We start from the raw sequence: 26,199 nt of genomic DNA on the forward strand, positions 1-26,199 counted from the left end.
TTTTTTTTTTTTAAATCACCATAGTGAAATACACCAGAACAAGGCGTCGGAAGAGCTAGAAATAGTTCTTCGTGTATAGGGTTTTTCTTCTGTCTTTTTTTCGGGCATCTGATTAGACAGCCGTGAGTTGTTGGACCCCCCCTCCAACCGTCGGCAGCTTTGACCCCTGACCTGCTGCGGGCCCTTTCTCTTTCCGCCATTGTGGTAGCCGGAGTGGAGGTTTGACCATGGTGAGTGTGAGCGAAGCCAATCCTTCGCCATCCGTCTCATTCTGGCCCGCTGACGGTCAATCAAACATCATATATCCGTAGAGAAAGGCTGGTTGTAATTTTGAGGCGGTGTATTGAAATAAAATTTATAAAAGATTAAATAAATGCGCCCGTTTGTTTCCCCCCCCCCCCCTGAGGTAGGGGACGCGGAGACCTGTGGACCGGGCCTCGCTCGGCGGTGGACGGAGTGAATTATTTTCTTTGTTTGTTTCCTCTTTTTTTTTATTGATCGATTTATTTTAATTTATTCTGCAGCCGTCGCACAAAACCTTCAGGATCAAGCGCTTCCTCGCCAAGAAGATGAAGCAGAACCGGCCGATTCCGCAGTGGATCCGCATGAAAACCGGCAACAAAATCAGGTGGGGAAATCCGCCAGCAAACCCAGGGACTGCTGGCTGCAGCTCTACACTTTGTGCATCACAAACCTTTTGTTGTGAAGACACTGATTCTAACTGAGAAAAGTATATATATTGCATGCATATATATATATATATATCTCCTTTCTGCACTGATGCTGCCTGACTTGTAGAGTTTGTCCAGCATTTTCTGTTCTTAGGTCCTTCATCGAGAGAAAACTGAACTACAGACTGACGTCAGTAGTAGGGGAAAATGCTAGAGTCTATTATAAAAGGATGTGATAACAGGACACTTGGAAAATATCAACGGGATTAGACAAAGTCAACATGGATTTATGAAGGGGAAATCATGTTTGACAAACCTACTGGAGGATTTTGAGGGTGTAACTGGTAGAATAGATAAGGGAGAACCAGTGGATGTGGTTTATTTGGATTTTCAGAAGGCCTTTGATAAAGTCCCATATAAGAGGTTAGTGTGCAAAATTAAAGCACATGGGATTGGGGGGAATATACTGGCATGGATTGAAAATTGGTTAACAGACAGGAAACAGAGTAGGAATAAATGGGTCTTTTTCGGGGTGGCAGGCAGTGACGAGTGGGGTACTGCAGGGATCAGTGCTTGGGCCCCAGCTATTCACAATATATATCAATGATTTGGATGAGGGAACCAAATGTAATATTTCCAAGTTTGCTGATGACTCAAAACTAGATGGGATTGTGAGTTGTGAGGAGGATGCAAAGAGGCTTCAAGATGATTTAGACAAGTTGAGTGAGTGGGCAAATACATGACCGATGCAGTATAATGTGGATAAATGTGAAGTTATCCACTTCAGAAGCAAAAACAGAAAAGCAGAGTATTATTTAAATGGTAATAGATTGAGAAATGTTGATGTAGAAAGGGACCTGGGTGTCCTTGTACACCAGTCACTGAAAGCAAACCTGCAGGTGCAGCAAGCACTTAGGAAGGCAAATGGTATGTTGGCCTTCGTTGCAAGAGGATTTGAGTACAGGAGCAAGGATGTCTTACTGCAGTTATACAGGGCCTTGGTGAGACTACACCTGGAGTATTGTGTGCAGTTTTGGTCTCCTTACCTAAGAAAGGATATACTTGCCTTAGAGGGAGTACAGCGAAGGTTCACCAGACTGAATCATGGGATGGCAGGACTGATGTATGAAGAGAGATTGGGTCGGCTAGGCCTGTTTTCACTAGAGTTTAGAAGAATGAGGGGATCACATTGAAACATATAAAATTCTAGACAGACTGAATGCAGGGAGGATGTTTCCCCTGGCTGTCGGGTCCAGAACGAGTGGTCACAGTCTCAGGATACGGGGTAGGACATTTAGGACTGAGATGAGGAGAAATTTCTTCATTCAGTGGGTGGTGAACCTGTGGAATTCTCTACCACAGAAGGCTGTGGAGGTAAAGTCACTGAATATATTTAAGAAGGAGCTAGATAGATTTCTAGACACAAAAGGCATCAAAGGGTATGGGGAGAGAGGGAATATGGTATTGAGATAGAGGATCAGCCATGATCCTCTTGAATGGAGGAGCAGGCTCGAAGGGCCAAATGGCCTACTCCTGCTGCTATTTTCTATATTTCTATAGTTGCTGGATCAGTATCCTGGAATTCCATGCGAGCTGCAGGAGATCAAGGAGAAGGCCCGCCACATTCTCAGTAAATGTAGCGATGGGCAAAAAAATCACTACACTCTTCCCAAGATTAGAAATACAAACAGCCACACGATAATTGTGAGAGGAACAGTCCATCCCTTTAGAACAAAAGCAAAATACTACAGATGCTGGAAATCTGAAATAAAAACAAAATGCTGGAGAAGCCAGGCAGCATCTGTGGAGAAGAAACAGTGTTAACGTTTCAGGTCAACCCTTTGTCAGAATTGGAAGATGTTATAACAGCCTATGTATTATAGATGTATGCATATAGACATGTGTTATCCTTCAATATCAGAAGACAGCCATTTTTTTTTTTTGTAGTGAGTTCTTTGGTGACTGAGACCTATTTGCGCTCAGCGTGAGCGTCCGCAGGTTGAACAGTAAGTGAGACTTCCTCTGCTGGTGTTTTACATTCTGCACCAGTATAAAGGAGGTGCTTTCATGGATGGTTTTTCACCATGCTTCCTTACCGTGAGTTCCCACTTATAGACAAAATCACTTCCCGGTTGTCAACGTGCCATTAAAAAATCATCTGGGTTGGTTTATCGGACGTTTGTAGCACATGACCTGACCACCGTGTCTTCAAGATCACAGCATCTGTGCTCCTGGTGTCAGTTTTTTCAAGAATTTAGCTGTCTGGGATCTTGTCTTGCCATCTGATCTTCATTAGATGTCTCAGGCAGCTTGGGTGAAACATGGGGTGGGGGAGAAAAATTCATGAAGGCACTTCCTGCTGTGAGGCCGGTCACATCGCTGATGCTGAATGTAAACGCCAGCTGAGGACATCTCGCCTGGAAAAAAAAAATCAAGATCCCTAACCTGGTGTATCCAGGATTCACTGTTCAATCTGCGGCTGCTCATTCCCAGCACGAATAGGTGTCGTCGGTCACCAAAGAACTCACTGCAGAATGTGAGATATTCTGACTGTCTTCAACATCGAACGATGCACCTATTTTGCGTGTGTGTGTGCCCCACCTCACCCCATCACTGTGCGTGACGGCCATTCAGCTGGTCATAGCGTTCATCGTTCAGTTATCCCATGCCTGTATACTGATGGCTCCCAGACTGCCAATGCCTTGTCATGCTTCCTGGCTCTGAAGCAGTAAGTTTTAAATGTATTGAGACCTTACAAATTATATTCCATCTGGTGGTGAACTTGAGTGCCGTGAGGAAGACTGTCCTTGGGGGAAGAAGAGTTAACACGGGCCTAACTTCAGGACTGAACTTGTGTGTCACTTCCCAGTGAGAACTGCTTCATTGCAGTCCAGAAGTGATCGTATAATGGCAACTTTCACTTGTAGAACACCTTTTGATAAAACATCCCAAGGTGCTTAACGGTACAGACTGTAACGGTAGTAAAAGAATTAGAGATGACTGAAGCACAATTGAAGAAAGGCTTTTAGGCCATTTGTAAAGTAGGGGACAAATAGCAAGGTGGGGTTTAGAGAGGACATCCTATGGAGTAGGGCCTGGATGGCTGGTTTGGATGTGTTGCCTTATTTTTGATGAACAAAATTTCATTTAACAGCAAAGTATAATAAATAATAATAGTTGAAATTGGGCCTAAACATCTGCAAAAAAGTACAAATATTTCATTCAACCCATCAAAACTCTCATTTAACTGATATTGATGCTTATTAGGCCATGATGTCTCCGTCCCCAGTCACTATCTTTAGAGCTTTGAATTTTACTCTTTTCTTGTAGGTTATTTTACTTTATGCTTGTGATTTAGTGTTGGTTTTCTCTGCATGGAGTTTATGATTTGGAACTCCTAGACATGCAACAGAAGGTTGGCCGTCAGCCCATGTGAGATCCAGGAACAAGGTGTCAGGTTAACATGTAGGGAGTCTTACAACACCAGGTTGGATTGTAACCTGGTGTTGTAAGACTCCTTACATTTGTTCACCCCAGTCCATCACTGGCATCTCCACATCAAGGTTAACATGTGTGGCAAAGGGGGGAGGGGGGGGGGGAATGGTGGAGGGAGGGGCTGAGCCTACCAAGATGTTGAGTGACAGGTGGTCAGCCTCCCAGCAGGCACCTCTTGCCCAAGCTTCTTCCATTTTAAGACCTGAGTTAAGCAGTTCATGTTTGGTAAGCCTGCAATCAAGAGTAGCTTGTTGCACCACGCTGAAGGCAAATTCCCTCTCTGTAGCTAATGAGGAAACTTGTGAAGACTGAAGTGACCTCTGCTGAAAGGAGTTAACTGGAGGCAGAGTACAAGAACATGCCCACTATGATTGGGTTATGGCAAGGCTGGCAGCTAAAGTTCTGCCCTGAGCGGTGGAACCACTGCTAAATGGGATGTGTATCTAATCTGTGGTCAGGAGGGTGGTGACAGCACTTGTTTTATGGTGAGTTCTTCTCTCCAAGCCACTTGTGAGGAGTCCCTGTGCAGACTGTTTGCACAATGAGACTCTGGTACGTCAGGTGACAACTAGTGACTGCCCTCCTCGGGGGGACACAGGCCGGGTATTGGGACAAACTGGAATGATTGAGCGTGATCGTGTGTGGGCTATTGCTGTAATATAAATAGGTCCAGTCTATTCGAGGCTTTTTTGCTCAAAATTCAAATCCAACAGAAATGAATTAAGTGGAAGAGACCATGAATCTCTGCAGAAATTTGAGGGTGCCCAGTAACCAGCAGTACACTTGCCCCCAGTGCTGCATAGCTTCAAATGCTTCGAAACTTCCTGTTTGGCGTGAGCATCCTGAGCTGTGTAACAGGATAAAGTAGGCTGGAAGCTATTTGAGTAAAGCTGCTTATATACTGCACAAGACCTATGCTAGGCGGCCGGTTCCTGGTACACTGGTCTTGCACAGCCCACTGCGAGCCTGAAGTAAACCTGTCTGTATTTGATACGATGGGCTGCTGGGAGGAGCTTTCTCTTTTTTTTAATATATTTTTAAAAAAGGATCTTGGCAGCTGGTCTTGGCTAATTGGACAGAATTTCCTTTTTTGACTTGCAGCTGACTGCTTAAGACCAGTGTGCTGGGACCTGGCGGTGCTCATATATATAGGTGTTTAGTGAATACAAGCAGTTGAGGTTATATGCAAGAAGTGAATTGGATTCTGACATTTTTCCCTCTTTCCTCCCTTGCTACACATACATTATTCTTCTCTCGGTCTTTAGTAAACTCCATAGAGAGGTGGGAGGGAAGGGATCCTCCTTGTTGCCCATTTCAGTCATGCTGCTTGGTGTGTAAGGGCCGAGCAGAGGCCAGGTGGCTGTCTGAGTGTTGCAGTCAGGCCCGGTGAACAGAACGGGAGTCTGGAGATAGCTTGACAATGCAGAACTCTGCCAGTTCTACAAGTTAGAAGGGTGGGTGGGTCCTGCTCATGGTGTACACTTGCTGCTGATTGGCTTCATGCTGTGGTTTTATCTCCTGGCAATATCTGATCTTTTTGCCCATCCCTAGTTGACTTGAAGTCATTGAGAGTCAACCAGATAGTGTGGGATTGGTGTCACATGTAGGGCAGAAGAGAGGGTGACAGGTTCCCTTCCCTGAAGGACATTAGTGAACCAGTTGAGTTTTTTTTTCACTTTTTACTAGTGTCTGCCCACAAATTCCAAGATTTATTGAATTCAGTTTCACAACTCGCCATGGTGGGATTCGAACCCCTGGCGTCAATTACTGGTGCCTTGCTTTTTTAAATACAAAAGTCAGCTGTACTAAACTGTCTGGTTTTGAGAGGACGTTTGAATAATGGTTTGTAATGAATTGGTGGTCTGGAAGCTGAAACAATTGACCTGGTAGATGTTTACAAGAGATGGTGGGCAGGGGTCTACCAGCACGTTAGTCATCTGAATGAATAATAGAATTTTTAATTGTCTTTTTCTTAGACCATTTCCTGTAACAGCAGACTGCAATTGCAGTGCTTCTTTCCGTGATGCGCTGTCATTTACCCTGCTGAGATCAAAGGCTGTTAGTGCATTCTATTCAGTCTTACCTTCCAATGGTGAGATTTGGTTATAACAGCTACACGTTTGCTTGCAAACTTGCAGAGAGTCTGAAATGCTAGCTGTTTGCTTATGTTATAGCTACTAAAGTGCCTTGAGCCATGTGCAGATAGCATATTGATGGCTGTTGGGGATCCGGTCTGAAGTGGGAATAGCTCTGATTGATTGCTTTTGCTCGCAGTTGAATTTGGAAAGAGCTAAAAGACGTTGAGCCTTGCTCACTGCTGTTTCTCTCGCACATGTAGGTACAACTCCAAGAGGAGACACTGGAGAAGGACCAAGCTGGGCTTGTAAAGAGATTCACCAGCATTGGCACACTACCAGCAACAGCCATCTCTCCCAATCTGTGGCGAGGAGTAATGAGCGCGCAGACCTGAAGCAAGACCTTGTCAGAGCAAAACAGAACTTTGTTTGTTTTTCAAGTTTTCTATTCTGGGAAAATAAATATTATTGAGATGTATATCTGCTTAGTGTGTGATTTTAAGATGGCTTGGCTCCCCTTTGATGCCTGGGTGGGAACGGGCTGGACACCAGTTGGAAATTCACTAACATTGAGTAATTTGTTACATTTTAACATGTAAGCAGCTTGAGTGGTGGCATTTAAAAATAATTCGTGATAACTCTCAGATTCACATGGCCTGAGTGGGTGAAGTTTATATTGCATGTCACAAGTAGATTTGAGTTTGGATTAGTCACTATGGGGCAACATAAATGAACTCCTGATTTTCCCCCAGCAAGATTTGGAGATGGGTGGAAATTGGAAGTGTAGTCAATGAAGTTCTGAAGCACAGGAGATGGCACCAACAGAGTTAAGAGCTTGTCTATGTATAACATTTTAACATATCCTGGGATGTTCCAAAAGCATTTCACATCCAACGAAATACTTTTTGAACGGTTATGTAGACAGTGCAGCAATTTTGCAACAAGATCCCACATTCGATGAGATGAAGCAGTGATTCTGAGATGGTTGCTGGAACACCAAGAGATCTCTACTCTTCAAAACAGTACCATGGAATTGGTTATGTTTGCTTCAACAACCACTTGCATTTATACAGTGTCTTTAACCTAGGAAAAAAATCCCATTGTTTTACAGGTGTAATAAAAAAAAAAAGACCGAGGTTAGGGGTGACTAAGCTTTGTCAGAGATGGGGATTTGGGAGCATCATGAGGTTCAGAGAGGGAATTTGAGCACTGAGCCCAGATGGATGAAGGCACAGCCACCAACAGTAGGGGAGGGGGAGGATGTACCAGAAGCTGCAGTCAGAGAAACAGTTTGGGTTGGGGCAGGGGTGGTTGTAGGACTAGAGGTTAGAGATATGAGACCCAAGCCATAAAGGGATTTAAACCAGATGATCAATTTAAATCTGATAGGTTGGAGGCCATGGTGACATTGTAGGTCAGTAAGCAGAGGTTTTAAGTGAGTGGGATTTTGTGCAGACAAGAGGCTGGATTTAACATCTAAAATATAATTGACCGTTCACAGGAGGGTTATTAAACAAAATTTGACACTGAGCCACATGAGATATTAGGACAGGGCTTGGTCAAAGAGTTGGGTTTTTAAGGAGCATCTTCAAGGTGGAGAGGTTTTAGGGAAGCAATTCCAGAGCTTAGGGCCTAAGCAGCTGAAGGCATAGCCGCCAATGGTGGAGCGATTTAAAATTTGGGGCTGTGCAAGAGGCCAGACTTCGAGCAGCACAGAGATCTTGGATGGTTATAGGGCTGGAGGAGGTCACAGAGATAGGGAGGGATGAGGCTGTGGAAGGATTAAAGTCGAGGTGCTGCTGGAGTGATGGGTGAATGGACTTGGTGCAAGTTAGGATACAGGCACCAGTGTTTTGGATGAGCTCAAATTAATGGAGGGTGGAAATTAGCTGGCCAGGAGAGCATTGGAATAGTCAACTCAAGCATAGATGAGGGATTCAGCAGCAGATGAGCTGAAATGAGTGATGTTATGGAGGTGGAAGTAGGCGATCTTGGTGATGGAGCGGCTATGGGGTCGGAAGCTCATCTCAGTCAAATAGGACGTCAAGGTTGCGAACGTCTAGCCTCAGACGGTGGCTGGGGAGAGATGGAGTCGGTGGCTAGAGAACAGAGTTTGTGGCAGGGACCGAAGACAACGGGTTCAGTCTTCCCAATATTTAGTTGGAGGAAATTTCTGCTCATCCAGTACTGGGTGTTGGACAAGCAGTGTGATAAATCAGAGATAGTGGTGGGATCGAGAGGGGTGATGGTGAGGTAGAGCTGAGGTCATCAGCGTACATGTGGAACTTGATGTTTTTTGGATGATGTCATTGAGGGGCAGCATGTAAATGAGAAATAGGAGGGGGCCAAGGATAGACCCTTGGGGGCCTCCAGGGGTAACTGGTAGCCAGAAGAGAAGCCTTTTTTTTGTTTATTCATAGGATGTGGGCATCGCTAGATGGTGCACACTGCAGCCACGGTGTGCCAGTGGTGGAGGGAGTGAATGTTTAGGTTGGTGGACGGGGTGCCAATCAAGCAGGCTGCTTTGTCCTGGATGGTGTTGAGCTTCTTGGTGTTGGAGCTCCACTCATCCAGGCAAGTGGAGAGTATTCCATCACACTCCTGACTTGTGCCTTGTAGATGGTGGAAAGGTTTTGGGGAGTCAGGAGGTGAGTCACTGGCTGCTCTTGCAGCCACAATATTTGAGGCTGGTCCAGTTAAGTTTCTGGTTAATGGTGACCCCCAGGATGTTGATGGTGGGGGATTCGACGATGGTAATGCCGTTGAATGTCAAGGGGAGGTGGTTAGATTCTTGTTGGAGATGGCCGTTGCCTGGCACTTGTCTGGTGTGAATGTTACTTGCCACTTATCAGCCCAAGCCTGGATGTTGTCCGGGTCTTGCTGCGTGGCAGCTGATTCTCTGGCTACAACTGGATAGATAATGAAACCAGGAGAGCGCAGTCCCACCCAGCTGGACGACATGGAGGCATCGGAGGATTGTGTGGTTCAACGTGTCAAAGGTTGTGGACAGGTCGAGAAAGATGAGATGGGCTAGTCACTGTGACATAGGATGTCATTTGTGACTTTGATAAGGGCCGCTTCAGTGCTGTGGCAGGGGTGGGAACCTGTTTGGAGGGATTCAACATGGAGTTGCAGGAAAGACGGGCACAGATTTGGGAGGCAACAATAGGTTCAAAGACTTTGGAGAGCAAAAGGAGGTTGGAGATGGGGCAGTAAGGACAAAGGAGGGGGAGGACATTGATCTGCCTCGGGCAAGTGCTACCAACTGGGCCAAGCTAACAAACAGCTTGGGAAGGGGATTGGAGTAGGATTGTAATAAAGAATGTTACACGTAGCTAACAAATCCTTGCAGATCGTTTTTATCTAGAGGAAGTGAGTGGAGTCGTGTCACACCAGTTCAGACAAGTGGCAATGGGTGGTGTTGGATGGAGACCTCTAGTGCTGCTATTCAAGGAGCCAGAGACCATTTTGGTGAGGCATGGAGATGTAGAGAGACAGTATGTCCATAGTGAAAACCAGAAGATTTTTAAAAATTATTTGCTCATGGGATATGGACATCATTGGCAAGGCCAGCATTTATTGCCCATCCCTATTGGCCACTGGCACCAGTGTACTTCAAATTGTCAAAGCAACAAAGGCCATCAGTAAGGTAATGTAGGTAGATAGAGACTGGACAAGGGGGAAAAAAGAGCAGTCAAGGTAAGGGGGAAACTAGTGGGCCAGCAGCAAGCTGAAACAAGTTTACAATTATGTATCTTGGAAGAGGTAGAAGCAGCATTTGGAGACGAAAACTGAAATCAATATGGGTGGGGAGATCGCTGGAGATATGGTCAGTGACAAGTCTGGGAAATGATAATGTTTGTTGGTGGAGGGGGGGGTCATAGTCCAGATGAATAGGAGGAGTCAGATGATTTAGCATTTGGCCTCAGGTAGATGTCATACAACAGAAGCACTCCCTTTGCCAGTTTATTTGATGTGGAGATGCCAGTGATGGACTGGGGTTGACAATTGTAAATAATTTTACAACACCAAGTTATAGTCCAACAATTTTATTTGAAATTCACAAGCTTTCGGAGGCTTCCTCCTTCCTCAGGTGAATGTTGTGGAAATGAAATCCTCAAACCCTTCGCATTTATAAATCACAGAACAATGCCTGGGGATTACAGATAGTCTTTCCAACTGCCCATTGCCATGGCAATCACAGTGTGCAGACAGAGAGGTGTTACCGAAAAGGCCACCGAATATACAAACCACCAAAAAAAATAGAAAAGACAGCAAATGACCTGTTATATTAAAAACAGATAACATATGTTTGCTGGTGGGGTTACATGTAGCGAATTCAGCAAAGGAGGACCAAGAAATTGATAAAGAAGGGGAAAATAGAATGAGAGTAAACTAGCAAGAAACAGACAGTAAACAGGTATGCAAAAAGGAAAAGACTGGCGAAGGCAAACGTGGGTCCCTTACAGACAGAGACGGGAGAATTTATAATGGGGAATAAGGAAATGGCAGAGAAATTAAACAAACACTGTCTGTCTTCACGGAAGATTGTAAACAATTTTACAACACCAAGTTATAGTCCAACAAATTTATTTTAAATTCCACAAGCTTTCGGAGGCTTCCTCCTTCCTCAGGTGAATGGTGTGGAAATGAAATTTTCGAATCCTTCGCATTTGAAAATCACAGAACAATGCCTGGGGATTACTGCCCGTTGCCAAGGCAATCACAGTGAGCAGACAGAAAGGTGACACCTAAAAGGCCACCGAATATACAAACCCCCCAAAAAAGAGAAGGAAGACAAGTCAATGACCCGTTATATTAAAAACAGATAACATTTGTTCGCTGGTGGGGTTACGTGTAGTGTGACATGAACCCAAGATTCCGGTTGAGGCCGTCCTCATGGGTGCGGAACTTGGCTATCAATTTCTGCTCGACGATTTTGCGTTGTCGTGTGTCTCGAAGGCCGCCTTGGAGTATGCTTACCCGAAGGTCGGTGGCTGAATGTCCATGACTGCTGAAGTGTTCCCCGACAGGGAGAGAACCCTCCTGTTTGGCGATTGTTGCGCGGTGTCCGTTCATCCGTTGTCGCAGCGTCTGCATGGTCTCGCCAAATATAACCCCACTATTTAAGGAGGGAGAGAGAAAACTACAGACCTGTTAGCCTGACATCAGTAGTAGGGAAAATGCTAGAATCTATTATAAAGGATGTGTTAACAGGACACTTAGAAAATAATAATAGGATTTGGCAGAGTCAACATGGATTTATGAAAGGGAAATCATGTTTGACAAACCTATTGGAGTACTTTGAGGATGTAACTAATATAATAGATAAGGGGGAACCAGTGGATGTGGTGTTTTTGTATTTTCAGAAGGCTTTCGATAAGGTCCCTCACAGGTTGGTGAACAAAGTTAGAGCACATGGAATTGGGGGTAATATACTGGCATGGATTGAGAATTGGTTAACAGACAGAATAGGAATAAATGGATCTTTTTCAGGTTGGCAGACAGTGACTAGTGGGGTACTGCAGGGATCGGTGCTTGGGACCCAGCTATTCACAATCTAAATCAATGATTTGGATGGGGGACCAAATGTAATATTTCCAAGTTTGCTATGCACAAAACTGGGTGGGAATGTGAGTTGTGAGGAGGATGCAAAGAGGCTTCAAGGGGATACAGACAGGCTAAGTGAGTGGGCAAGAACATGGCAGATGGAATATAATATGGAAAAATGTGAAGTTATCCACTTTGGTAGGAAAAACAGAGATGCAGAGTATTTTTTAAATGGTAAGAGATTGGGAAATGTTGATGTTCAAAGAGACCTGGGTGTCCTTGTACATGAAAGCTAACATGCAGGTGTGACAAGCAATTAGGAAGGCAAATAGTATGTTGGCCTTTATTACAAGAGGATTTGAGTCCAGTAGTAAAGATGTCTTACTGCAATTATATAGGGCCTTGGTGAGACCTCACCTGGAGTATTGTGTACAATTTTGGTCTCCTTACCCAAGAAGGGATACACTTGCCATAGAGGGAGTGCAGCGAAGGTTCACCAGACTGATTCCTGGGATGGCGGGATTGTCATATGATGAAAGATTGAGTAGACTAGGCCTGTATTCTCTAGAGTTTAGAAGAATAAGAGGTGATCTCATTGAAACATACAAAATTCTTTCAGGGCTCGACAGGGTAGATGCAAGAATGTTTCCCCTGGCTGGGGAGTCTGGAACCAGGGGTCACGGTCTCAGAATAAGGGGTTGGCCATTTACGACTGAGATGAGGAGAAATTTCTTCACTCAGACAGTGGTGAATCTTTGGAATTCTGTACCCCACTGGGCTGTGGAGGCTCAGTCATTGAGTGGGTTCAAAACAGATATCGATAGATTTCTAGATATTAAAGGCATCAAGGGATATGGGGATGGTGCAGGAAAATGGAGTTGAGTTAGAAGATCAGCCATGATCTTGTTGAATGGCAGAGCAAGCTCGAGGGGCTGGATGACCTACTCCTGCTCCCCTATTATGTTTTCTGCTGATATCCTAAACCCCTTCACATCCTTAGGATGTCCCAAAGAATACTGATAAACGGCAGTCAACTGTTCTTATGTCGGCATGAACAGCAGCCAACATACACACAGCTTGGTCCCACAAACAGCAGTGAGAACCTATGGAAAGGGGAAGTAGAAAAAAAACACATCGAGGGGAGGGGGGGAAGTTATCAGAGATCTAGGATCAGGTAAGGGATAGCAGGCAGCGGAAAAGAACTTGTATTTCTACAGCGCCTTTCAAAACCTCAGGACGTCCCAAAGCGCTTTACAACCAATGAAGAACTTTTGAAGTATAGCCACGGTTGTAATGTCGGAAACGCGGCAGCCAATTTGTTCACAGCAAGCTCCCAAAAACAGCAATGAGATAAATGACCTGATAATCTGTTTTAATGATGTTGGTTGAGGGATAAACGTCGGCCAGGACACCAGGGAGAACTCCAGTACTCTTCTTCAAATAGTGCCGTGGGATCTTTTTACATTCACCTGAGAGGGCAGACGGGGTCTTGGGTAATGTCTCATCCGAAACCATAAAATTGGGAGGAAAATATCAGACACAGAAAAAGGGCAAAACATTGATAGGTATTTTTTTTAAACAAAAATTAATTCCTTTATTATTTGAAAGAATTGGAAGGCAATAGAAGCCTAGTAAATGTCAGTACAAGCAAACAGTGCATATCATTCTTGCTGACATCTTGCATCTATAATATATTACAGCACTCAACTGGGAAAGAATAAAATAAAATTAAAAACAAGGTTCTTAGACGATGCAAGAACAACTTGAAGAAAAAGATTAATCCCACACTCCCAATTACAATGATCGAGCATCACACACGAAAGCAACAGTCAGAGTGGGAAAAACAGTGAAAACCGCCAGAAGGTTTTCTTTGTGAGGAGAAGCGAATAAAGTAAAACACAACTATAAACAATCTCTGTTCAACGTACATTATAATAGAATTTATTTGGAAGGGGGGGGGGGGGGGGGGAGGGAGGGGAGGGAAGAAATCGTTTGGTTTCCATCTTATTGTGCTGATTTTAAGGACAAGTAGTTAGTTTATGTAAATATAAGCAGATTTAAAATAAAACAGGAAGCAAAGATAAAATGAGCATCATCACCTTCCTTCAAGCCAATTTTTGCTACAAACCTCAGGCTGAGTGTAGCTTCTAGCCTACAGTATACGGTCTACTCCCGATAACTCAAAAGTCCTATTTCGCAGCCAAGAAAATCTGAATTATCCAATAACTTGAATTAAGCAATGCAAATTGTGGGGGAGACCAAATATAAGATAGTCACCAATAAATCCAACAGGGAATTCAGGAGAAACCTCTTGACCCAGAGAGTGGTGAGAATGTGGAACTCGCTTCCACATGGAGTAGTTGAGACAAATAGCATAGCTGCATTGAAGGGGAAGCTAGATCAGCAAATGAGGGAAAAAGGAATAGAAGGATATACTGATAGGGTTAGATGAAGAGGGGTTGGAGGAGGTTCACGTAGAGCATAAACACTGGCATAGACCAGTCTGTTTCTGTGCTGTAAATTCTATGTAAATAAAACAACAGTGAGAATTTAGTGCCAAATAAAAATAAAACTAACATAATTTGAATTAAGAGAAACAGACTGCATGCGAGAGTCTGACGGGATCCAGCCATGGCCCCAAACACCGCAGAACAAAATTCCACAAAGAAACGACTGCTCTGCAGACCACATGCCATCAGCTTTACCGGGGAGTTGGAGTTTGATGGCAATTCCAGGGTGGAGCCATCTACAGTGTGAGCAAGGGCTGGCAACCCCATCACACTTTGCCAATCTCTGGGCAGGGGGGTGAGGGGAGGAGGGGTAGAACCGCAATAGTTGTTACAAGTGGAGTCTTCATGACCGCGTACGTTTTGAAAGCATTGGGGGGAGGAATGTTACCATTTTTATTTTGTGTGTGGGGGGGGGAAAGAAGTCTGGTTGGTAGAAAACCCCATTATAAATAAAATGCTTCAAGTGGACCTGCAAGTGCCTTGCTCTGACATACAAGTGTTGAACAGTCTTGCCAGGGAACCCTACGAGATCACTGTAAAATATGATCAAGACCTACAGTGGCACCAGATCAGAGTATAGAAGCAACTTTGACACCGGGAAAGGAAGAATATTACTAATGTATAAAGTTTTACAGCCAATAATTATAATTTTTTTTAAAGTTTCAAATGCAACAGAACCCCCTCCTCTCTATTCTCTGGAACTGATCCTACTCTTACTTTATATAAAAAAAAGAGACAGCCTGCCAATTGAGATTCGAGCCTTGTTCGTTTATTTAGCAGCTGCTGTCCAAGATTGCTTTTCATTACGTCTTGCACTGATTTGTACTACTGTGTAGAGTTCGCCACTAAAACCTTACAACACGATTAACCTAGATTTATTTTTAAACCATCACACATCCAATGTCCCAGGTGTACCTAGGCAAGAACATCTGATTGCATTTAAGTTAACAAAAATTCTGCATCTTGGCCAGTCTTAATTCGAATGCTCATTACTGTGCAACCACTGGTTGATCTGGGTGGGGAGGGGGTGGAGACGAGAGTACGAGTGCTACCTTGTTACGAGTCACGTTACCCGATGGGATACCGAGGACAAGAAGCTGCATTCTCAGGCTATAAAAATGATCCACAAGTGTTGCACTCTCCCTGGTGGACCGTCTAACGGCTAAGCTTACAGTTTCTCTCCTCCAGTAACCGTACTCTTTGTTGTAAATTTGCAGTTAGTGCTCACAAATGCCACATAATGTCTGGGGACGAACACGGGCAAAAAAAAAAGACACGATTCCAACATCTACAGGGGAGAACTGGACTGTTTCAGTGAGAATCTGGTGAGGTGTGTGAAAATGTGAGAGTCTTATCATTAATCGTGGGTCTCGCAAAGCTTTCGTCTCAAGGCAGAAAGATGCTGCAACTGACAAGTTCCATAAGGTGTACAGTGCATGTGTTGATTGGTGGTGGGGGGGACGTTGGGCAGTGCTTGAAGGCAGGAGGCATATTGTTTCTTTTGAGGGAATTACAACTTGTCAATCACCACAGGCCCAGGAACACTCGGGATCGAAGCACTCGTTCTCCCCCAAAAACTACAAAACAAAAGTAGAAGCTTGGAGACACCATGGTATTCGAGCAGAGCCAGTACAATAAATGAAGGATGCAAATCGGTACCGAGCCAGAGATAATTAAATCAATATTGTGTGTGTTACACAGCGGTGAAATCAGGATGTTCACAACTACATGAAACTATTTGGAACCCGTTAAAGAGGAGCTGCAATGACGGCTCAGTCAGAAAAGGCAACGTAACTGAGCCATGCCGCACCCTGAATCCAGCCCATAATATGCTCTCTGCACCATGAATCCAGCCCATAGTATGCTCACTGCACCGTGAATCCAGACCACAGTATGCTCTCTGCACCGTGAATCCAGCCCATAGTATGCTCACTGCACCGTGAATCCAGCCCATAATATGCTCACTACACCGTGAATCCAGCCCATAATATGCTCATTGTGCATCATCACTTCTGCTTTACTCTTTTTTCTTTGATCAAATCAGGCTGAGCTGACTGTTCTCTCAAAGCCCTGGGTGTTGAGATTTTTTTTATATATAAAGTGTTAATTATGAAACTTTTTGTAACACTGCTCTGAGGTCCCACCTCATCAATTTCATGCTCAGACCACCTTCTCCTAGGTTTCTGTCAACTTACTAATCAGGCTGCGGCATGTACGCGTGTAAGTAAACCACCACACATTGCGGGTGAATTCTAGGTCCTGCTCAGCACCTCCTACAACGGCAGAGTCAAGACTGGGAAACGGTGACGGCCAGAAAAATAAGCAACTGGCATAAAACCCATGACCTACCCACACACTAGAGCAGGGTGGGGCACTTGTACTTCTCACTGTCCAAAATCAGTACGATGTTCTCACACAGACACCTGGGCTAAGTTATAAACAAGACCACAGCATTTCCAGCTCCTGTTTGGGGCAGGGGGCAGGCAGTGAAACAACGTGTTCATCTCCACTGAGCTACAAACATTTAAAAACTATTCCACGCTCATTCTCAACTCGGGCGCCTTCGGGTACCCCTGCAAGGGTCATGCGTTTTCTTGTAACTGGCCAATTCTCCCTTCCCTAACCCAGGTGCGTTGCGGCCTCCTCCCACTGCTATTGCGGCTGAGTTCAGCTGACCGAGCACAGGGCCAGATTTGAACCTTCTATCATCAACTGGCTCCGAGGCTGTCTCGGAACTGCGCGAGGGTAGATCCCGACAGGAACCTCCGGCAGTTCTAATACTGTGACGGAGGCCTGGATGGGAACGCTCCTTTTACGGGGTCGGTTACAGTGGGCATGCTGCTTCCATGATTTTCCAGCGAGGGCAACTTACCGGAGCTGCCGAGCCCTGTGAGTCGCAGGAGGAGCGAGACAAGAGGACGGACGCATTTAAACAACACACGCAGCCGAGAGAGGTAAACGTAAAGATTGTGAGAACGTAGGAAATTAGTTTCATTAAAACGGGAGGCTGAAAGGCAGCGAGGGAGAAAACAGCCCACAGTAAATGCCCCCTTAAAAGGGGGGTATCTCCAATGCAGGCCTTACTCATTAGTGCAGTACTCCCATTACATTGCATAAAACCTCGGCAGGGCAGCATCTAGCACAATAATACGGAAACCAGTATATCCGTCTAGATCCTGGAAGAGATGCACGTGAGGTGTGACTTCTCTTAAAGCAGAGGCTGCTGAAAGTAGTTAGAGTGTTGTTGAGGGATGTGCTGGGCCTGGGAGACCATGGGGTAGCCTGCGGCCGGAGGTCCGCTGATGGTAGTGTTTTGATAGGTGGACATGTCGTTACTCAGTCCTACTTGCGCTGTGTAGGGAGTTGCTGGACCAGTCGTCACCTGGAGGCTTGTTGCTTGGTTCATGTACGTTGGCGGCGGTCCGGTGCTGCGTAACAAATTTAAAGAAGTTTTTAAGAAGATATCCCAATTCACTGTTTCAAGACAGACCTCCTTTCCTAAAAGGCTGCATATAGTGACAACAATGTGCATTTATATCGCGCCGTTAACGTCCCAAGGTACTTCACAGCAGCGATTATCAAACAGAATTTGACACCGAGCCACCTAAGGAGATATTAGGACAGGTGACCAAAAGCTTGGTCAAAGAGGTAGGTTTTAAGGAACATCTTAAAGGAAGAGACAGAGAGAGAAGCGGAGAGGTTTAGGGGGGGGGAATTTCAGAGCTTGGTACCTAGACAGCTGAAGGCACGGCCACCAATGGAGGAGCGATGAAAAGACAAGTCCCTCCGCCACACTCCAGTCAGGTCAGGCCCCGATTCCGGATTTTACACTTCAACAGAGGCGGCGGTGTGAAGTGGAACACCAGAGTTTGGAGAGTGCAGCCCTACCGGGACGCTCGGAGCAAATAATCAAGCTAATGAACGAGGGCTAGGCGGTGGAGATAAATGACTTGCACCTTCAGAAGGCATTTAAGGCTGTTAAAGAGGAGTAAGGTTCATGGAATTAGTGGCACATTAGCTAGCTACACTGAAGACCAGCTTAACAAGAAAAAGCAGAAGTTAACTCTGATCAATGGATACGAGTACCTACGGGGTGGGGGTGGGGGGCACGGATTGGCGGCGTTCCGCTGGGATCCGTCCCTGGTCTAATACTGTTTACTTGTCTCAACTGGCACGAGGGAGGGCACTGCTAATGAAACAACAGGTCTCTCAAAATTAAACTACACCCTTCAATACCTTTCCATTGACTGTAGGCTCCCATTTATTGAATCGTACAGCACAGGAGGAGGCCATTTGGCCCACTGTGCCTTTTCTGTGAAAGAGCTATTCAATTATTCCCGTTTCCCTGCTCTTTCCCCCGTAGCCCTGCAAATTTTTCCTTTTCAGATATTTATCTAATTCAATTTTGAAAGTTACTATTGAATCTGCTTCCACCGCCCTTTCAGGCAGTGCATTCCAGATCTTAACAACTCGCTGCGTAAAAAAAATTCTCCTCATCTCCCCTCTGGCTCTTTTGCACACCTTAAATCTGTGTCCTCTGGTTACTGACCCCCGCCCCCCGCCCCCAATCATTGGGAATAGTTTCTCCCTATTTACTCTCAAAACCCCTCATTCCTTGCTTTTTTTCTCCCAAAATGGATTAACTCACACTTATCCACATTAAATTGCATCTGCCACCTGTCTGCCCATTCCACTAACCTGTCTATGTCTTCCTGAAGTCTGTTGAGAGAGATCTTAACAATGCAAATTTATGCCCAGTTCGTTGGGCCAAATGGCTGATCACATTCTGTACTTCGCTCCCCACAAAGCAATAAAGTTTAAGTAATAATTTTTCACTACCATGTATTTGATGAATTAAATAGATACAATTCAGTAAGAATCTCAGTTGTGAATGGGAACATGCTACTTGGAGGGGAGGATGAATCATTATCCAGGACACGGAATACGACAGAAACGGTGACAAGAGAGCGACAAAGTAGTCGTCAGCATGATGCTCAATTTTCTTTGATCCTCCCTCTTTCAAAATAAGAGATTCACGCCCTTCCCAAGGTAGTTTCTTCGTGTTTCCCTGGATCACACCAAGACAGCTGCCGAGCAATCTGCTTCTGTGCCTCTGCCATAGAAATTTACGGCACAGAAGGAGTCCATTCGGCCCATCGTGTCTGTGCTGGCCAAAAAAGAGCCATCCAGCCTAATCCCACTTTCCAGCTCTTGGTCCGTAGCCCTGTAGGTTACGGCACTTCAAGTGCACATCCAAGCACCTTTTAAGTGCGGTGAGGGTTTCTGCCTCTACCACCCCTTTAGGCAGTGAGTTCCAGACCCCCACCACCCTCTGGGTGAAAAAATTTTTCCTCAGCTCCCCTCTAATCCTTCTACCAATCGCTTTAAATCTAAGCCCCCTGGTCACTGACCCCTCGGTGAAAGAGACCTAGGGTCAGTTTCTCACCTTGCTTCCTCCCTAACAACAACAACTTGCGTTTTTTATAGCGCCTTTAACGTAGTGAAAGGTTCCAAGGCGCGTCACAGGAGCGTTATCAAGACAAAAATTGACACCCAGCCAAAGAAGGAGACATTATGAAAGGTCTTGGTCACAGAGGTAGGTTTTAAGGAGCATCTTAAAGTATAAAGGGAGAGGTGGAGAGGTTTAAGGAGGGAATTCCAGAGTTTAGGGACCAGACGGGGGTGGGCTCCACTTCCCACCTTCTTGTGATGGCGATGTCGAGATTAGGAACTCACCGTGTGGTGGGATCACAGGCCCAATTGCACGTTCTAATAACTTAGGACACAGAGGCCCCACTCCTGCTTCTGACCATCCTCATTCCCTTTACAGGCAAAATTTTGCTAGTGACTCAGAAAGCTCCATTGTCCCACAGCTTCTGAATCTTTTCTTTTTATTCGTTCATGGGATGTGGGCATCGCTGGCGAGGCCGGCATTTATTGCCCATCCCTATTTGCTCGAGAAGGTGGTGGTGAGCCGCTGCCTTGAACCGCTGCAGTGCGTGTGGTGAAGGTTCTCCCACAGTGCTGTTAGGTAGGGAGTTCCAGGATTTTGACCCAGCGACAATGAAGGAACGGCGATAACTCTAAATATCACAGTTGTAATAATAATATTTTAAAAATCAGGAGCTCCTTGATGGTCCAGTGGGTAAATGTATTGCCCAGTGTAGTATGGAGCCATACATGCCAAGAATTTGACCCCCTGGTCTGTACTGAGTTAGTTGATACAACCAGGTCAGCAGTTGGGACATGACAATTGGCCACGGTGTCCCTGGACTGGGAAAAGAAAGAAAGACTTGCATTTATATAGCACCTCAGGATGTCTCAAAGTGCTTTACAGCCAATGAAGTACTTTTGAAATGCAGTCACTATTGTAGTGTAGGAAATGCGGCAGCCAATTTGCGCACAGCAAGATTCCACAAACAGCATCATCATAAATGACCAGATCATCTGTTTTAGTGATGTTGGTTGAGGGATAAATATTAGCCAGGACCCCAGGGAGAACTCCCCTACTCTTCTTCGAATAGTTTCATGGGATCTTTTACGTCCACCTGAGGGAGCAGACGGGGCCTCGGTTTAACGTCTCACCCAAAAGACCCTCTGACAGTGCAGCACTCCCTCAGAACTGCACTGAAGTGTCAGCCTAGATTTTGTACTCAAGTCTCTGGAGTGGGACTTGAACCCACAACCTTCTGACTCAGAGGCGAGAGTGCTACCCACTGAGCCATGGAAAAAGATGATCAGCTGTGAGCCCCATTCCCGATCACCATCCACTGGAATGTCACGCCAGCGCAGAGTTGCGGCTCAGCTGTCAGACCCTCCACTGCGGTCAGGCACGGTGAAACCGTCGGCACTTGGTGGCACCGTAGCCCGAGCGCAAGTGAGCACCTTCAGGGAAGGAGGCAAAACAGCTCGCATGAGCCGCACACAAGTTAGTCCATCCTTTGAAATCACTGTACCTCAGGTAGGGCGTCTGACTGCTCTGGCTCGTAGCAGCTGAGTTTATAGTTGGTGGCAGAGACCTCAGTGCGCCAATCTGATCAGGTCCTAAACTGTAGCTCTGGCCTGCTGCCACTTGGGAGATGCCCGCTGCCATGTAAGTCCCACCCTGGGACTGTCCTGGATACACCTGCGAAGAACACAGAGGTAGCATGTTACTAACATTTGCGGAAGGTTAAGCGGGCTCATCACTGTGTTCACAAAAGTAAGAGAAGGGTAGTGCCCCGATTAAAGCTTAAAATCATAGAAATCATAGAACAGTTAGGGTACAGAAGGAAGCCATTCTGCCCATTGTGTTCACGCCGGGCGAAAATGAGCTACTCAGCCTAATCCCACTTTCTAGCACTTGGTCCGTAGCCTTGTGGGTTATGGCACATCAGGTGCATATCCAAGTACTTTATAAATGCGATGAGGGTTTCTGCCTCTACCACCCTTTTAGGCAGTGAGTTCCAGATCCCCATCATCCTCTGGGTGAAAATATCTCTCCTCAGCTCCCCTCTAATCCTTCTGCCAATCACTTTAAATCTATGCCCCCTGGTTATTGATCCCCCCTGCTAAGGGAAATAGGTCCTTCCTATCCACTCTATCTAGGCCCTTCATAATTTTGTGCACCTCAATTAAATCTCCCCTCAGCCTTTCTGTTCCAAAGAAAACAACCCCAGCCTATCCAATCTTTCCTCATAGCTAAAATTCTCCAGTCCTGGCAACATCCTCGTAAATCTCCTCTGTACCCTCTCTCGTGCAATTACATCCTTCCTGCAATGTGGTGATCAGAACTGTACGCAGTACTCAAGCTGTGGCCTAACTAGTGTTTTATACAGTTCTAGCATAACCTCCCTGCTCTTATATTCTATACCTCGGCTTATAAAGGAAAGTATCCCGTACGCCTTCTTAACCACCTTATCTAGTACTGAGCCCTGCGGAACCCAACTGGAAACAGCCTTCCAAAAATGTTCATTCACTGCTTCCTGCATTCCCTTTAGATATAGATATCACACATGTAGATGTCTCCTTAGAGCAGAGAAGGGGGTACGGGGCGATTTATGAGGGGTTTTGATAAAGTAAATAGAAAGAATCTGTTTCCACTGGCAGGAGGGTCAGTAACCAGAGGACACAGATTTAAGGTAATTGGCAAAAATGCCAGAGGGGAGATGAGGGAACTTTTTTTTTTAGGCAGTGAATTGCTATGATCTGAAATGCACTAACTGCAAGGGTGGTGGAAGCAGGTTCAATAGTAACTTTCAAAGGGGAATTGGATAAATTCTTAAAGGGGAAAAAATTTACAGGGCTATGGGGAAAAGAGCAAGGGGAACGGGACTAATTGAAAAAGCTACCCAAAGAGCCGGCACAGGCACGATGGGCCAAATGGCCTCCTTTTGTGCTGTACGATTCTATGATGCTGTATGATTTTATGTCAAACACACTTGGTCCTTTCTGTTGGTGTAAACAATGATATTTTTTGGACTATGCAACACCCACACGGATTTTAAAAATGGAACACTGTTGACTTTCCACGCTGCAGACGATGGCATTGTTGAAGTACCTTGCCTGCGTCACCACATCCAGAGAACAAATTTAAAAAGTTTCATCATCAGTAGAATTATATTAAAACACCTTCTTTGTCTGATAAAGATGCTCAAAAGCACACGTCATCATCCAGCCCGGGACCCCTAGACAGCCTGGGTTTCAGCTGTCAACGAATGTCAGGAAGTGACACTTTTCTTCTCTCCACTCTCCTTCCTGAGCCCCTCCCTGGAACACATCACAAGTCCACCTGCACTCTGTCTTGGAACACCCCGCTGAAGAGTCAGAAGATGGAGTGCGTGTGGACTTGTGACCCAATCGAGGCAAATAAGTTCAACTGGTACATGCTGCCAGCGTTTCGAACTTGCAGCTTCCGACTGAATGCTCAAACCACTCGAGTTACCAGCCACAATCCCCAAACCGTCACAAACGTTCGGACAATAGCCACAGTCCCAACTTGTGTTTCTTCGCTTTTAAAGATATGGTTGATAATAAGAGTCAATATGGCAGACCGTGGCTTCTGAAAACAAAATCAGTAATTTCTCAACAATTACGCTGTTAGAATCTATACTCTTAGGTACAAAGACCGGTTTAATAAAATTTAAACCATCAGATCTATATAAATTCTCATCACTGATGGAAAGCCTTCAATATTCCCAGTTAGTTGAGCGCTGGACTGGGTTTGAACCAGACGGGGTTCACTCAGCATTTCCCTTTTCCAACATGGATGAAATAGGCACCACACCTTAGACGGGAGAGCAGGAGGGTGCAGGGGCTCTGCACAGTGCTCCTAAAGTAGTCTTCAGACATTCCTGGCCCTCCACAACACACAGGTCACTGCCTCAAGGTACCACCTACTGACCATGAGTTAAGTCTCCCGCTCTCAACATACATGGCACATCACATTTTAACATTGTAATAAATTTCAACTTTTGAGTCAAATTCTGTGCTTATCAAAGAGGGGTCAGAGCTGGAGAATAGAGCACCTTTTGTACCCAATGTCCGAATTAAACACTCCAAGCCTGACATGAGTTAGTTGCAGTGTGACGCTCCCCTTAATCTTTCTCAACTATGCGTCTTGCCCCCCCAATTTCAGCAAAGAACTCCCTATTGCACCAGTGCCACATTTCCCCATCCCTCTCTAGTGAGCAAGGCTGCCAGGTTCTACTGCCACACTCTGGAACTAACCTGCATAGGAACAGAGGCCGACTGTTGTGCATAGAAAGCCTGAGCCTGGGACTGGGTCTGAGGCTTGGAATACATGGAAGAGTACATAGGCACGTCATTCATCAATTTGTTGTACAACTCCAGTGCTTCTAAAACCTTCACGTTCAGCTCCGACAGCTCAGAGTGCTTCCTGAATAAGAGAGTTATGGATAGGTCACTTAAGAGACCAGTCATTATACCCAAGGAACCAAAGAACATACAAGAAGAAAACGTATTTCCAAGTCATGCATATCATTTATAGATGCATAATTTAACTCATTTGAAAAGTAAGTGTTTAATACCCACGTCAAACTACAATACAGGCTGACCCAAGGTTCTGTAGTGAATGATAAATAACACAGGGTTGAAATTCCAACTGGCAAACTTCACCCATGAACAAAATGTGCTCATCCCACATTCCTCTGCACACTGTTTTCAAACAGATGTTAAGAGTGCATACGTGAGGTTTGGTGATTAGAATTTTTATCCTACACAGTTCAAACAATGCAAATATATTAATATCGCTCAAACAACTCTCAAACCAGTCTCACTTGATTGTACAGGTTTCCTCCACTTCCGATCCCCAATCTCTTCTTAAACAGACATCGTCTTTCCTGCTATCTCTAGCCCAGTGGAATCAACGATCAGACTATGCTAGTGTCAGGTACAAAGCATGCAATGGATCAATACCCTGCAGGTTCATCACGAGGAAAAGTGCCAAATGTGACACGTTGAAAATTTTTTGTGAATTCACGAAGCTCCAACAACAACTTGCACTAATATAGAGCCTTTAATGTAGTAAAAACATCCCAAGGCGCTTCACAGGAGCATCATCAAACAAAAAGAGGTGGGTTTTAAGAAACGTCTTAACGGAAGAGAGATAGAGGGGCGGAGAGGTTCAGGGAGGGAATTCCAGAGCTTAGGGCCAAAGCAGCTGAAGGCACGGCTGCCAACGGTGGGGCGATTAATGCTTCGTGTGCAAGAACAAAAAAAGGATTTCGCTCTCGATATTTCTGCTGGTAACTATCCGGCCCGGAACAGAGTCTCACTGGCCAGGAAAGTCCCAGGTTCGAGTTCAATTCCAGCTAACCGATCATCAGTAGAGCAGCAGTACAGGCATTATAATTGGCATCGCTACCCTTGGACCGGGGAAAGGAAAAGCCAAGGTTCCTGCTACTGATATCTGTCCGGTAACCCATATCATGTAAAGGCTGGGTCAGGCTCGGCTGTAATGCACCGCACGACAAAATAGCCCGACACTTATTATTTGGGCTCCCAGAATTGCTACTGAATGAGGTACTAGACGGATGCCGACACACGGGACTGAATCCCAGTGAGTATCGGTACGCTCAGGGGAGGAGGAGAGAAAAAGGGAAGGTAAAAAGGGAGGGAAAAGAAAATGCAATGAGAGTTTTATGGAGGGGTTTTATCCTGCATCCATTCTCACTGGCTGAGCTTGATATGCGGAATCCCGGTACTGAGGGCGTTCTGCTCCACCAGGCTCAGCAGCCACTACAGAGTGGCTCATCCTACCCTGAAGTGGGGTGATCTTTGTGGAAACAGCAGCACGGAATGGGAGGCCAAACACGATATGAGAAAACAAAACTTTTTTTGTTGTGAAACTTATTCATACTATATTAAGAAAAACATGTAATAACATAATGCTAAGCATGAATCATTAACATGCATTTGGGCACTGCACAGATACAGGAAGATGGAGCAGTGACATTCAACCCCAGAGACGGGACACAGGTTTGAACCTGCAAGTTTCTGGCAAGTCTGTGTCAGGTACGGAGGCTACTGGAGCAACAGGAAGAGTCAGAATTAAGAGGTAGAATAACTGCAAAGTAACCAAACGCAACAGAAAACAAATCAGGAAAACTGATTTCTTGTCTGGCTTCCTACCTGTCTATTTCTTCAAGCTTTTCGTCAATAATTGGTCCCATTTGTTGACAGACATCTGGGAATAAATATACAGAACAATTAAAAACACAGGACAAATAGAAGAACAGGTCATTCGTCAGAACTGAACGAGGAAAAACAAGGTGGTCAGCATGGGAGTTAATGCACTTGCCTCACACTTGCGTGGTTAGGAGATTGAGTACGCACAGCGAGAGGCCATCTAACCCAAGGCTGATTCACAACTATTTCCACTTCACTTGTATATCATGT

General features: G+C 45.3%; 2 protein-coding genes across 3 annotated transcripts in view; one reads left to right on the top strand and one right to left on the bottom strand.

The window, feature by feature from the left end:
* The first annotated feature begins 123 nt into the window (after window positions 1-123).
* On the top strand, window positions 124-6,719 carry rpl39 (ribosomal protein L39). Its single transcript, XM_067987062.1, has 3 exons — window positions 124-230; window positions 525-628; window positions 6,505-6,719. Exons 1-3 carry the CDS (start codon window positions 228-230, stop codon window positions 6,551-6,553), a joined length of 156 nt encoding a protein of 51 aa, XP_067843163.1. The 5' UTR covers window positions 124-227; the 3' UTR covers window positions 6,554-6,719.
* Window positions 6,720-13,357: 6,638 nt separating this feature from the next.
* Window positions 13,358-26,199, bottom strand: part of stam2 (signal transducing adaptor molecule (SH3 domain and ITAM motif) 2) — a 65,025-nt gene continuing 52,183 nt past the window's right edge. For both annotated transcript variants that reach the window (XM_067987064.1, XM_067987063.1), the window contains 4 exons: window positions 25,933-25,987; window positions 24,010-24,178; window positions 21,258-21,427; window positions 13,358-17,729 (listed from right to left, as the gene is read on the bottom strand). In XM_067987064.1, coding sequence (XP_067843165.1) covers window positions 17,510-17,729; window positions 21,258-21,427; window positions 24,010-24,178; window positions 25,933-25,987 — 614 coding nt within the window. In that variant the 3' untranslated portion in view covers window positions 13,358-17,509. The remainder of the gene's footprint in view (window positions 17,730-21,257; window positions 21,428-24,009; window positions 24,179-25,932; window positions 25,988-26,199) is intronic.

This window comes from Heptranchias perlo, chromosome 7 (assembly GCF_035084215.1).
Source record: "Heptranchias perlo isolate sHepPer1 chromosome 7, sHepPer1.hap1, whole genome shotgun sequence".
NCBI lineage: Eukaryota > Metazoa > Chordata > Chondrichthyes > Hexanchiformes > Hexanchidae > Heptranchias > Heptranchias perlo.

Excerpts from the sequence above, each read along its gene's own strand:
- rpl39 (XM_067987062.1), top strand. Across the intron at positions 629-6,504 it reads AAAACCGGCAACAAAATCAG|GTACAACTCCAAGAGGAGAC; the intron begins GTGGGGAAATCC and ends TCGCACATGTAG.